This window comes from Cebidichthys violaceus, unplaced genomic scaffold, assembly GCF_023349555.1.
Source record: "Cebidichthys violaceus isolate CVI_PGR_0920_01 unplaced genomic scaffold, fCebVio1.0.p SCAF_13, whole genome shotgun sequence".
In the NCBI taxonomy this organism is placed as follows: Eukaryota; Metazoa; Chordata; class Actinopteri; order Perciformes; family Stichaeidae; genus Cebidichthys; species Cebidichthys violaceus.
This window is the reverse complement of record NW_027176296.1, coordinates 10174831-10190065: the sequence shown is the minus strand read 5'-3', so window position 1 is coordinate 10190065 and position 15235 is coordinate 10174831. Positions and strand designations below refer to the sequence as shown.

Genomic DNA, 15235 nt, shown 5'->3' with positions numbered 1-15235 from the left:
CCTTGACTAAACACATTTTCATAAACGATGCTGTAAAACAAAAGTACGGGGCGATTTACTTTGCTCTTTCCTCATGGTGGTTCTCCAAGACTCCACCATCTCATGAAGCTTAAAACCAATATGGCCCGAGCGCCCCCACCGGCGGGGGCAACGCATGCATCCAAAAATGAATCAACTCATAACGTGCACTCATCAGTAACGAATATAATGATGCCGCATAACCTGCTCAAACTGCAGCTCCTGCGCTACAAAGTCATCTCAGCTGTTTGTACACACTCCAAACACAACATATGACAAAGCTGCGTATAATACCAAGTAACACAATCGATATAGTGCCCCCTAGGCAGTCCCACTCGCCACATTTATGTCAATAACGTTTTGATAAATTAATTCAATGTTAACACCAGTTAGCTCAGGAGATCGCTAGCAACCAGACGGTCGCAGACATTTTTTTCACATTCCGCTACGACAGAGCCTCGCAGTTTTACTTACATAACAAAGCCATCATCATAATCCGCATAATCGATCACATCATAAACCAGCTCCTTACTTTGAGATGTTCTGCAGCAAAAAAATAAAATAATCCGTTCATGTTTACTATCTATCTGTTCATCGGACGCCGCTCTGTGTGGATTCAAAGCTGGCGCTGCCGTCTTGTGCCTGCTAGCGGAAGGGGCAGGGTTATACGTCTCAGCAAATCAGATTTGAGAAATTTGACACTCCGGTAGTTTTTATTTTCTGATTGGCTAACGAATTCTGTCATTCAAAGTCACGTTAGGTTGTTTCAACAGAGCAGGCTGTGACGCGTCTATGGAACGTTCATTGGGTCAAATCGGCCCTTCACACAGGCTGTAAGGCACTGGAAGAAAAAAAACTGGAATTCAGACGATAAAATCCCATGGATGACAAACATTAACAGTCTCAGAGAGGATCCAGGCTCTCAAAATTATGCCAAACTGCTGCATATGGATTGAACACAATTAGTGATAAAAGAAGTGAAATATATAATTATATAGTATATAAAATTACAATGAAACTACATTATTACAAAATTACATTTTGGTTGACCTCGTTTGACCTCTCCGTACTAGATCAAGATGAACTAGATAAAGCTTCACTATATCAAAGTAAAACTTTGTTTAGAGACCCTCAACATATAGTTATCCCAGATCATATAACTATATGTTGAGGGTCTCTAAACAAAGCTGGAAAGCTTGGATCGACATGATTTCTAAATAAAGAAATATCCTGAAATTGCTTTTTTTTCCAGTCGAAAATTTGAATTTTCAATTTGTGCTGTGTGCCATCTTAATTTACTCTTAACCAGTAACATATATACTGATATTTACACATATCAACACAGCTCACAAGTGTTAGGGTTATTTTAATACCAAAAGTATTAAAATAGCCCTTACAGTTGCAACGCTACACTCATTATCGTATGGGTATGCTATTTTCGAGCTGAGGGCCTAAAAATCGGTCTAGGGTCCAAATTATTAAGGACAGTGGGGTTTTGCAAAGAAAATGTCTCGCACATTCACACCAAATTGATTTTATTCAGAGGTTTATGTTCTCTCAGTGCACACCACCAGCTCATTGAAAAGTAATAAATTCTGATGAGACAGGGCTGTTCGCATATGAAACAGGGAGCTAGGCCCAAATTTAAATCAACTCCTCCCCCAGCATATTTTATACCAACCTATTCTCTGTCTGGTGGTGGACTGGAGAAGATTAATTTACAGCAGTCTGAGAAAATAACAGCAACTTATGTTTCCCCTCCTCAGCCTCAGCTAGTTAAATAATCAAACACATCTATACGGTCTCAGCCATCTAAGAGATACACTCCTGAAGACACCCTGCTGCTTCCACCGGACAAAATTGGGGTTTTTGTAATGTTTTAGAAAAATGCAACAGAAACGTTGCCTGTACGCCGCTTGTGGTGAAGCAGTACCAATGATAATCGCAAAAAGAAAGAAAATGAAGGAGAAAAGTGTGTGAGAAGTTGAAGTAAGGGGAGGAAGAAGGTAAAAATTATCACATAGTTAGTAATGCTGATGAAAAAGATGACGCATGATGATGTTTAGTTGAGTATCCCCCCAGAAAAATGAAAGATGACAGCATATACCATTGCACAAATGCCTAAAACATCTTGTGTTTTCCATAAATGACCTCTTGCAGTCATGCAAATAATTATTTTCTTTCTCACTAGCAAGGGCAGCAGAAGTATGACATTGTTATAGTGCCACAAATAACTGCGCATACAAAAGCATATGACATTTACACTGGAGGCTGTGCAGCAGTCTTCACTGTTTTGTTTTTTTTAAACCATGAACACATTTTTTCCTTTAATCTTCAGAGTTCTAGTTGCCTAAACTTAAAAAGGAGCATTGTGAAGGATTTAGTGGCATCTAGTGGTCAGATTGTAACCAACTGAATACCCCTCCAAGCCCTTTCCAAGCCTACAGTGGCCTTCAGGAAACGTACAAATCAGTGACGTGCGGTGAGGTTCGCGGCTGGTGAGGCACTGACACTACATAAGTCAGATTTACAAATATATGAACTCAATGGAGTAGCTTAAATCACCATTCAATTGGCAGCTTGCACATTGACTACTGGTTGTTTTTCATATTTCATATCAGCATTCTTTACACACACACACACACACACACACACACACACACACACACACAGGTAAGGTACATATTTGATTCCACTGGGAGCGTTTCAGAAGCGGAGCACTCGCGGGTGCCACCCGTGAAAATCGTGAGATTCTGCGATAATCTGTGTAACAACCACAGATGTATAAAGAGAACAACAAACACATAAAAGGTCACTTTACCTGTCCGACGTTGAATTGCTGTTGATTTGGTCATATTTCCTTGTTTTTTGAAACATTTTAAAACTTAGATATATAATCTTACGTGTTTGTGGTCAAAGCAAAATATAAGAAGAAGAAGAAGAGAAGTGTAGAAGAAGAGCAACGACAGAACAAGCATGAACCCGACCCGTGGGCTCTCGCTCGCCCCCTTCATTGAGGCAGAGGTACTGTTTGCCTCCCCTCTGTGCTTTTTCACTGCGGTTTCTGTCAGATCAGCAACACTAAATATGCTCTACACCAGTGGTTCTTAACCTTATTGGAGGTACTGAACCCTGCGAGCTTCATCAGTGCATTCACTGAACCCTTCGTAATTGGAAAAATAAAATATGATTTCTTCAAAACATAGGTATATATTTTATTAGTGCACAAAATGAACCATGCATCAGTTGCACACAAAATCACTATGTGCAAAGAACAAAACCAACAAAACATGAATTACACACAAAAACATAACTCAATGAATGATTTGCGATCAGGTACGCAACTTCGTACGATGCTGTGAGGATCGGTTTGTCGACAAACAAAACATGAATTTCACACAAAAACATAACTCAGTGAATATTCACTGCAAATCAATGTGACTTTTGCTGTTGCCTTTCAGATACAAGTTCAGAAATGCGCGGCTTCACCTTGGCAAGTGCCACTCTCATATCATTTTCGCAGCAAAGTCTGTTCCTTTTCTTAGTTTTCATGTCCACCATCCTCGAAAAGGATTGCTCACAAAGATACGTTGTAACAAACGGTGTGAGTATCTCAAGGGCTTTCTTGGCAATACGAGGGTATGGTATGATTTGGTGACACCAAAACATTGAGAGCGCTGTTGTTCCGAAGAGTTGCTGTTGAAGCTGGCTCTGCTGAAGTTCAATGATTTCGTCGAGGCATTCATCGTTGACATCTGCTGTCGCAACACTAAACGTGAACGGCTGTCTCACCCATGCTGGATATGACTGTGTGGTGGGGAAGTATCCGTCGAGGGACTTAGCGAGCACATCTAAGTGCATGGCAATCGCTTGCTTCAGCTCCCCAGGTTACAGAAATGTCTCCAATTCCAGACACGTCTTCGATCTTACTTATGCAGTCGTCCAGCAGGGGAAAGTTGGCGAAGTTGTCATTCTCTGTTCGTCGTTTCCATAAAGGTAGCTTTTTTTTAAACGCATTCAGGTTTTCTTCCGCTTCGATGATGTTAACTCCACCACCCTGCATCTGTCGATTGAGATGATTGAGAGCATCGAAAATATCGGCCATGTATGCCAAGATGAGAATGAACTCAGAATCTTAGAAGCAATCTGCGTGACAATGTTGGTGCTCTCGCAAAAACAGGGCTAATTCCACACGCATGGCAAAAACCCGATTCAGCACCTTTCCCCGGGATAACCACCGAACGTTAGAATGGTACAGAAGTACCTCGAATTCAGAGCCCATTTCCTGACAGAGCTCTTTGAAGATGCGGTGCTTCATAGCACTATTTCGCACGTAGTTCACACATTCAACTACGATTTTTAGTACTTCTGCCAGTTTTGGAGGCAAGGTTTTTGTTGCCAACGCATGCCTGTGCAGAACACAGTGTGTAACAATGATGTGTGGTGCATCAGATTTCACCAGCGCTCCAAAACCAGAGTGTTGTCCCAGCATGGCTGGAGCTCCGTCCGAACAAACTGCAGAAACCATATTCCACGAAAGATTGTTGTCTCTGAAGAAGTCATCCACGAGTTTCTTCACATCGACTGCCTTGGTTGTTGTTGTAAGAGGCTTACAAAATAAAAAATCTTCCTTTATCTCGTCGTCTTTCATATAGCGCACGAATACAACAAGCTGGCTGAGATTGGAAACGTCGGTGGTCTCATCGAGTTGGAGGCTGAATTTTGCTGGGCTTGAAATCAGATCTGCAACTACTTGAGCCAAGATGTCATTGCTCATGTCGTCTATTCTGCTGCTGATCGTGTCATTTGAAAGAGGAATTTGGGATAACTTATCTTCAGCAGCTTTTCCCAGCATGATATTCGCCATCTTCAATGCAGCTGGTTTCACGAGTGTTTCACCAATGGTGTGTGGTTTGCCCTGCTTTGCGATCAGGTACGCAACTTCGTACGATGCTGTGAGGATCGGTTTGTCGATGGGTACGAAGCCGAGAACAGGCAGAGTAGTCTTTTCATCGAATCTAGCTCTCTTCACCTTGAATTCAGCGAGCGTTGTGTTCTTGTATTTCCCATCATGCAGCTTTAGGAAGTGTTCCTTTAGTTTTGCCGGTGCTATACTAGAATTGCTCAACTTGGCATTGCAAATCATGCATTGAGGACGCTGACTCCCATCACGTTCCTCTTTACACGTGAATCCATATTGTACGTATTTGTCCAACCACTTTATTTTTTTGCTCGACATGTTAGTATGAAGGGATTGAAAATCACAAATGGCGTACAACAACAGAGCGCAATGTGGCGTGATCAGCTGCAGCCAATGATGGCCAAGCACAACATGACGTCACGAATAATACGTGGGCTGAATTTATTTTGAAAAAAATTGTGTGTTGCCAAATTGTCTGCAGAAAATGTTTTGACAGCTGACAGAAACGGCCGACATTGCTAGTGTGAACCGGGCTATACTGCATGTGTCTTACTGCGGTCAAGTGAGCCGTCAGCCGCTGATACTCGGTCAAGTGAGCTGCCTCTTGAAAATGTATGTGGGAAATTCGCGGCATTCGCGCCTGAAAGGGGGCGGGGCTTATCTCCGTGGCTTATCTCCCTAAAAACAGTACCGTTTCCGCCATCCACCATTGAACCACTAGTTCGCGTCTGTGCATTGACTTTACATGTAAACTACCTTGCAGTGTGTGTCTGCCGAGGGGTTCGGCAGACACACACTGCGATCAAGTGAGCCGCCGCTTTAAAAATGAATGACCGTCTATTCCTTAAGGTGCGTTCACACCGAGCGCCCCGTTCGGTGTGAACGCAGCATAAGTTTTAGCTTTCTCCGTGCTTTTTGGGCTACCCAAGCCACCGTAGGGCTATCCAAGCCTCCGTACCCTTATGCTGCGTTCACACCGAACGGGGCGCTCGGTGTGAACGCACCTTAAGGAATACACGGTCATTCATTTTTAAAGCTGCGGCTCACTTGACCGCAGTGTGTGTCTGCCGAACCCCTGGGGTTCGATCGAACCCAGGTTAAGAACCACTGCTCTACACATACGTGAAATAAAGTACCTATTCTATGGAAAGAAAGGACATATAATAAAAGTGTCTACAAATATTACAGTGGTGACAAACAATGAGACAGCAAAAGGAACGCGCTTGTAATGTAATGGTACTACTTTATCGACATGCAGAGCGGAGTTATCAGGTGTGTGTGATGTCAGACGAGGGCGTGTACGGTCTGCAGTCCGCACTTGGAGCTGTACGAATCCAGTCAGTCAACAGTCACGGTGTTATGCTAATCCTCGGCTAATAAAGTTAGCAACGATACAACGTTCTCCTAAACTTATTTTACACATAACACCACATGGTGTCAGAAGATGGCCAAATTCCCACCTCCCGAAAACTTCGACTTCTCTCGCCCGGATCAATGGCCGGAGTGGCGCCAGAGGTTTCATCGCTTCAGGATAGCAACGAAACTCAATAAAGAACCCGGAGAAGTACAGGTCTGTACGCTTCTCTACTCGTTGGGGAAAGAAGCCGAACATGTGTTCAAAACGTTCACGTTTATGGAAGAGGACGAGGAAGATGCAGATGATTATGTGACTGTAATGGCGAAACTGAACAGTTATTTCGTACCAAAGGTGAATACGATTCATGAAAGAGCACGTTTCCATCAGCGCACTCAAAAGCACGGAGAAACCTCGGAGAAGTACATCAGAAGCCTGTATGAGCTAGCTGATACCTGTGCATTTGCAGATGTGAAAGATGAAAATATCCGTGACAGGTTAGTCATAGGGATATTAGATAAAGAGCTATCAGAGAAGCTACAGCTAATGCCAGACTTGACGCTCGATAAAGCGGTAGAGCTAGTGCGGCAGTCTGAACAAGTAAAAGGGCATATTAGCCAGCAGGGAGCTAATGCTAACTGTTCTCAAGTGAGTGAAGTAGCTAACAAGCAGCGTGCGCAATACAATGAAAAACAGAGAAACGGACGCTGGCAGACAAAAGAGGCCAGAGTAAAACAAGGTGTTAACAATAAGGGACACAAATGTTCTAGATGTGGCAGAGTGCATGCTAAAGAAGACATATGTGCTGCATGTGACGCAGAATGCCTCAAGTGTAAAAAGCTAGGACATTTTGCAGCTGTATGCCGTTCCCGCGTGATCAACGAGGTCACTGCACCCTACGAGGGAGGAGACGGGAGACACTTTCTATTCCTGGGGGAAATTACAGATGTGGATGACTCAAACAAGGCATGGATGGTAAAACTACCAGTGCAAGATATCAAAATAGACTTTAAAATCGACACAGGGGCAGATTTAAGTGTCATTTCAGAAAAGACTTTTAACCTGCTGACAAATAAGCCACGACTTAAAACTGGTGTGACCAAATTAGGCAGCCCAGGCGGTAGAGTGAACTGCAAGGGTTACTTCACAGCTACTACTGAGTGGAAAAAGCAAACATTCAGGTTTAAAGTAAATGTGATAAAGGGGCCACATGGCAGCAACCTGCTGAGCTGTAATGTAGCTATTGCTATGGGCTTAGTCAAGCGAATAGAAGAGATTAGAAGCACAGAGCATTTGAGTGATGCCAGCCCAGCAGACATAGGCAGACTGAAGATAAAACCAATCAAAATCAGACTGCAGAAGGATGCTGTACCCTACAGTGTGACTACGGCAAGTCGTGTGTCAGTGCCTATGCTCTCTAAAGTAAAAGACGAACTGGACCACATGGTAGCCAGTGGCGTGATAGAGCCAATCAAGGAGCCCACGGAGTGGTGTGCTCCGATGGTTGCTGTACCCAAGAAGAACAAAGAGCAGCCAAGGATTTGCGTTGATCTCAAACGCCTGAATAAAGCAGTGAAGTGGGAGAAGTTTATTCTGCCCACAATAGATGACATCCTACCTAAACTCGCAGGCGCAAAAGTGTTTTCCCTTTTGGACGCAGCAAGTGGTTTCTGGCAGATACCACTAGACAGAGAGAGTGCCAAACTCACTACCTTCATAACTCCCTTTGGAAGGTATTTCTTTAATAGACTGCCATTTGGGATCACAAGTGCACCAGAAATCTTTCAACGTGAAATGACTGAGCTCTTGAAAGATCAAGAAGGCCTGGCGGTTTACATGGACGACATCCTTATTTATTCAGACTCTGAAGAAGTCCATGAAGTGAGACTCCGAAAGACTCTAGACACACTGGAGAAAGCTGGTTTAAAGCTAAACCATGACAAATGTCTCCTGCGTCAGCGACGACTCAACTACCTTGGACACTGCATCGATGAGCATGGCATTCGGCCAGATGAGGCTAAGGTCAAGGCCGTCACTGAGCTTGAGCCACCAAACAATGTCACTGATCTGAGAAGGATCATGGGGATGATACACTACTTAGGCAGGTACCTGCCAAACCTGTCTGAGGTCACCAAACCCCTCAACGACCTACTCAAAAACGACGTAACATGGGCATGGAGTGCAGTGCAGGAGGAAGCCTTTAAGAAGGTAAAACAACTCATCACAATGTCACCTGTACTAGCATTCTACGATGTGAGTAAGCCTACTATTATCAGTGCAGATGCTAGTAGTTATGGCTTAGGTGGAGTCCTGCTTCAGAAACATGATGAACAGTTAAAACCAATAGCGTTTTGTTCCAGAACACTCCCTGATGCTGAGCGACGCTATGCGCAAATTGAAAAGGAGTGTCTTGCTGCAGTGTGGGCCTGTGAGAAGGTTTCCAAGTACCTCTATGGACTAGACTCCTTTACTCTACAGAGTGATCACAAGCCACTTATTCCCTTGATAAACTGTAAAGATCTCGACTCGGTGCCAATGAGGTGTCAGAGACTTCTACTACGTATGATGCGTTACAACCCTACAGCTGTGTATGTGCCGGGGAAACAACTTATCATAGCAGATACACTGTCTAGACATCCCCAGGCTACTGTCACACAGGAAATCGCGGAGCTGACCAGTGAAATAGAAGCCTATGAGAAAGCAATCCACGAATCATGGCCCATTTCACCCACCAAGCTCGACATGGTCAAACAACAGACCCTACAGGACGCTGAACTGCAGATGGTTCAACACTACGTGATGTCGGGATGGCCCAAGTATGCTGTTAAAGTGCCCAACAAGGTAAAAGACTACTACACTTCCAGAAATCATCTCACAGTTTCAGAAGGACTGGTGTTGTATAATGATAGAATAGTAGTGCCACGGATGATGAGGTCTGAGATATTACAGCGCATACATGATGGACATCAAGGCATAGTGAAGTGCCGGGAGCGGGCTAGGTGTAGTGTGTGGTGGCCTGGAGTCAGCAAGCACATCCAGGACGCTGTCAGCACATGTAAGGACTGTCAGGAGTCCAAGCCGACTCAGAAAAGAGAACCTCTGATCACTACTCCGCTACCCAGTCGCCCATGGGAAAGAGTAGCAGCCGACATATGTGAGCTGAACAAACAGAACTACTTGGTAGTTGTAGACTATTTTTCACGATATATAGAAATAGCCTACCTCAACGACATGTCAGGTGAAACCACGAGAGCTAAGCTGAAGAACATCTTTGCTAGATGGGGGTGCCCAAATTAACTTGTCACAGACAATGGTCCCCAATTTTCAGGCAGAGCTTTCATGCAGTTCTCTAAGGAGTATGATTTTAGACATATCACTTCCAGCCCTCACTACCCTCAAGCAAACGGTGAGGCAGAGAGAGCTGTGCAGACAGCCAAACGGATCCTGAAACAAACTGACCCTTTTTTAGCCCTCTTAGTCTACAGAGCGACCCCGCTTCAAGCCACAGGCGTGAGCCCAGCTCAGCTCATGCTTGGCAGGCAAATCCGTACTACAGTTCCTACACTGGAAGCTAATCTACAACCTGGATGGCCAGACCTCCACAAAGTGAGACAGAGCGATGAGAGGATGAAACAGAGCTACAGGCGGGCCTACAATGACAAGAATAACGTCAGAACTCTACCAGACCTTCAGCCTGGAACCAGTGTTGCTGTGAAGCTGGATGATGAGAAAGGCTGGACAAAGTCTGCTTCAGTCCTTAAGCAAGGTAACACACCGAGGTCATACCTAGTCCAGACGGATAAAGGAGTACTGCGCAGGAACCGTCGCCATCTGAGACCTCTCCAAAGTCCTACAGAGACTTTCCAGGAGGGAGGGGACGGATGTATAGTGAACGATGGAGAGTTGAGTTCACCTGGTTCTGATGCAGATACACCTCCTGTTACATCTCAAGATACTGTGACACAGACTGCAGCACGCACAACCTTCAGCGGCAGAGTTGTAAAACCACCAGACCGATATGGAGAGTATGTTCAGTAGTTAGAACATAGCCTGCATCAAGTGGCAGAATAATCCACTGCAGCTATGTTGGTGACTGGTAGTCCACCCAGATCACAATAGTTCAGGACTGGTTTATGTTAAATGACTGTTTCATTAATACAATATAAATATGTTAAGTGCCACAAAAAGTTTAAATCCTGAAGAGATTTTGAAAAATAAATGTATGTTGTTATGAAACTGTTACTTAATAGAGCATTCGTTCTGAGTTTTACAATGAACAGTTAGTCATACAGAAGACGTTGACAGACGATATTATGCCTTTTGCAGCATGCCTTAAATGACTCAAAGAAAGGGTGATGTAATGTAATGGTACTACTTTATCGACATGCAGAGCGGAGTTATCAGGTGTGTGTGATGTCAGACGAGGGCATGTACGGTCTGCAGTCCGCACTTGGAGCTGTACGAATCCAGTCAGTCAACAGTCTCGGTGTTATGCTAATCCTCGGCTAATAAAGTTAGTCAACGATACAACGGTCTCCTAAACTTATTTTACACATAACACCACAGCGCTCAACCCAGTTAGTTTACATGTGAAGTTAGGGTTGCAGTAAGGCAAGTAATTGTCATGGTATTCTGTGAGGTGGTTAAACAGCATCTAAAAATCCTCGCCATAAGTTACAAGCTCTATCTCAAGATCCCTTTTAAAAATGTTCAGTTTGTCATGTAACATTTTGTGTATACGGAAATGTGTGCCATTATCAACATATGAGCAATTTACGGCTTCTGACCCCTCTCTCTATGACAGGAGGCACTTTTTTTGCCTTCACTTTTTGCCTACAGTTTGTAGGACACGTTATTCAACAACGCCAGATATCCATAGTGTGTGTCTATAGTCATTTTGAATAGCCACACCCATAGACATTTTTGTTAAATATGGGAATAACGGTGCACATTCAAAAAGAGTTTTTTGGAGGCTATTCATATAGTGTTATTTGTACACATAAAAAGTGATAGCTGTAATGCACTGGGAAAAAAAGAGCTTAAGAGAAGTTGCCTTTACTCTCTCACCTCTACACAGCAAGCGTTAGAGAGGAAAGGACATGTTAACGGAAAAAGAGAGAGAGAGCGTATCGCTCAAGATGATGAATGTGACAATGACAGAAACCTATGTGATAGTTCTTTACTGAGCTGAAACCCGTTCATTGCTTAGGAGGCATAATCTGGACGGAAGACAGGTTGTTAAGTGGATGATAAAGACTTTGACAAATGCGGTTACAATGTGCTGCAAAATATATGAAGCACAGTGGAGCGATACAGTAAATTCCAGTTTTTTTGGATTTGTCTCTTTGAGATTGTCGTGTCTGAGCCTACACAGACACTGTACCCATTTCATCTGGATTTGGGTCACTTTTTTTTCCATACAAACAATACCACTTTTTTCCCCCGTTATAGCTGTTGTCTACCCAAACAATCAACACAGTTGAGAAACCACAATGCCTATCAATGCATACATTCCTCTTTTCTACCCGCCACATCCAGCACCACCAATCTGTGTGTGAAAAGGCTCAGTGTTATTTTTTGTCAGTCTTCCTACAGGGATGTCGCCTTAAAAGATGGCCTTATTTACAGCGTCTTTCCAAGAGAGTACAACTTTACAGTGGGGAGGAAGGTCATCAGATTGTAGCGGGCTACTACTTTAAGAATGCAGCGACTGGAACTATTCATTAAAACCTCAGAGAGGAAAATAACAGCATGCACTCAGGGACTGCAGTGAAAAAAAGATCCATCCATTTCTCACACTTGTTGCAGGGTAAATTCTCTCATTTCTTTAAATCTGGTTTCTCAAGCAACCATTAAAGAAGCAACTTTTTCAGTGACTTCACTTCTGAAATCATCCCTTTACTAAACAACACCCTTTTTAGGATCTTTTCTGAAACCTGTTCTGAGAAAAACTGGAGCCGAAGAAGCAGCAGCAGCAGCATCCTGTGCAGCTCCCTCACATCTCCACAGAAAAAAACACAGTTTCCCCGAGGAAACATCAAATGCTGGAGAAAAGCTAAAATAAGAACACAACTCGTGGGATTCGCTGTTTCTTAAAACTTGACGGTCGTAAATCCCCTAAGGATGTGAGCTCCCTTTCAACAAGACTCGAGGTGGTGGGTTCAGACCCAGCAAACTGTTTAATTCGCCAAATTCACAGAATAAACAGCCCGAGCTACAGTGCTTCTTCCCAAACTGGAGAAAAGGGTAGCAGCACAGATCAGCATCGACTTCCCTTATTAATGCTGCGTGTGTTTATTTAGAAAAGTAAAAGGTAAGACCGCTGACAAAAAAAACCATTGCAGGCAGATTCCTTGATTTTCTTTTTAGGAAAAGGCTATAGCAGGAAACAATTAGTCCTTTAAACGTAAATTTAACTGTTTGATAAAGCGAAAGTATATCAAAGTGGCAGCAATGTGAAGATTTGCTGCTTTTCTCCGATTCAAATCATTGTTAACTGAAGATCTTTGGGTGTTTTGGACTGCTAGACAGACAAAACAGGACATTTGAAGGCGTCATCTTGGACTTTTGGATTTTATAGATTAGGCCAAATCTATCGATTATTGGAGAAAAGAATCAGCAGATCAATCAATAATAAAAAATAATCCCTAATCGCAGCCGAATAGTTATCAGAGTTTGGATTCTCTTGGATTAACCAATACATATAGACATATTTCAGTTATTCATTCTAGCTTCATGAAAAGTAGCCCTTATCATGTTTGACCAATTTTCGTTCTGCCATTAGCTGTTAAATCAAGAAAAAAAAGGAAAAACACGTTAATCTTCTTAATGCACTTGATTTGTCATTATCCAGTTTAAAGTTAAGCAGCCGAATACATTATCCTGCCTCATTGTCGAGTGATGATCCCTTTTAATAAAACAACGCACTCAACAGCAGGAAGCCGCTCACCTTCTCCACCTGTCCCACAGGAGCCGAGCAGCAGCGAGGCGACCAGCGCAGTTATCCCAGCGAGTATTTTACTCCCCATAGGCATGTTGAAGCGACGGGATGCAGCAGAGTATTATCCCACTAGTCGGAGGGGAGACCGTCTGTCCGTCCGCCTCCTCCGCTTCTCTCCTCTGCTCTCCTTCAGCTCCGCTGCGCTGCAGTAGCCCTGCTGCCACAATGTGGAGGGGCCGGCCGGACGGAGGGAAAAGACGGAGCGAAGAAATGAGGAGGGAGGGCTTTTTTTTTTTTTTTTTACTGTTGCAGGTCCCAGTCCAGCGAACCGCCTCCAACACTGCGATCATGAAGAAACTGGTTTTACTAAAGAGCAGAGAGAGCATGTGGCTATAGTTGCCGTTCAACTCTAAATGTAGTTACTTATTGTAAGTCGCTTTGAATAAAAGCGTCTGCTAAATGACTGTAATGTAATGTAATCTCAACCATTTAAAAGAAATACAAATCTCACATTTCTTTGCATGAGACCAGGGATACCAATTATGAGATCATTGGTCCCTGAGCACTGACATGTAAAAGCCCCCCTCCTAAACAAAAGCAATCATCCAGAGTAGTGCTGGTTTAGAGTCTATTTGTAGTCGTTTTACTTCCCTGTTTTGCAGGTGAAGCCCAGCCCCTGGGCCCTTTGTTAGTCCATCTATGGGTATACTCAAAATGCTTTTATCCATCTTTTCAAACTAACAGGTCATTTTTCAAATCAAACATGCATTTTAAAAAAGCACAGAAGCACAAACAGCTGTATTAAAAAATAGACAATACCCTGCATTTCCTCCAATGAAAGGTCATGTTCACAAATTTTCAGAGATGTTGTTAAGCTGCTCTTTAAAAAAGAAATCCTCTATATTATCTGCCTTTTTATAAAATTCAGGGGGAAAAAAGGGAGACAAGAAGGCTGATTTAAGGACACAGAGTGAGGGCTGGATTTGAGACCTCACAGCTGCACTGCACCTCCAGCCAAAGAAAGACACTTTTTGACAATGAAAGAAAATGGCACCTCTGAACTCCTCTCACACTCAGCACATAACAAAGTCTGATTTGAATTTGGATGTTTGGCAGAAAGTACCAAAACATTTATTATACATGTTCTTTTTCAACACTTGAATTTAAAAATAAGATGCCCATCAATCAATCAATCAATCAACATGAATCCTCCGGGACCACATATAGGCCTGCACAAGACACCGCAAACGTCAAATGAACACCCACAAATGTGAGTCATCCACGAATACCTCCGGGCTGACCTTCTAACCAGGAAGAAACAGCAGTAGGGCTTTTGTGTTTCCCTGTGAAGGTCAGTGGGAGCGGCAGCAGCTTAGCCTTGCTAGTGTTCACCCACACAACCTTTGATCCTTGCTCGCAACAGCACGCCGTTTCCTATCAACGTCATGTGTTGCAGGCTGCCAGCAGTCTCTTTGACGAGGGTCTTATTACAGGTACAATACAAAATAAATAGATTTTTTACCTCAAGGGCAAAATCTTCAGTCAGGCATTAGGGGGAACCGGGTTGGGGTTGTAGGTTCTGACGACAAGTGACGATGCAACTCAAATTATCCTCCAGCCTGTTACACTGACAAACCAGATCTGCTCATTTACAGCGGTAACACACTGGTTTATATTTAACATCTGCAACAGCGATGCTGCAACTTCAACTGACTTCGTCATAGGCCAGGAGGCAGGAGGAGTTTAAATCAGTTTAACACTGAATACTGAGCATTCGTTTAGCTTTTGGAGGAATTTAAATATCCGTTTATAAAAACTGCAGGGACAGATTTACATTTTTCATATTCTGGGGGGGAATTACGCACTTGTTCCACCGTACGTGACAATTCAGATATGAAACTGTTTAGTTTTTTTACACGTCAATCAATCAAAACATCACATCACAGATCACATGCAGACAGGTACAAGTGTTGTGTGTTTTTTTTCTTTCTACAGAGTTTAG

General features: G+C 43.3%; 1 protein-coding gene across 3 annotated transcripts in view; it reads right to left on the bottom strand.

Annotated features, from left to right (window-relative positions):
• The window catches only part of LOC137870446 (contactin-associated protein-like 4), a 122340-nt gene extending 108587 nt beyond the window's left edge, over positions 1-13753 (bottom strand). For all 3 annotated transcript variants that reach the window (XM_068707733.1, XM_068707735.1, XM_068707736.1), the window contains exon 1: positions 13243-13753. In XM_068707733.1, the coding sequence (XP_068563834.1) occupies positions 13243-13327 (85 nt within the window). In that variant the 5' untranslated portion in view covers positions 13328-13753. The remainder of the gene's footprint in view (positions 1-13242) is intronic.
• Positions 13754-15235: the final 1482 nt, after the last annotated feature.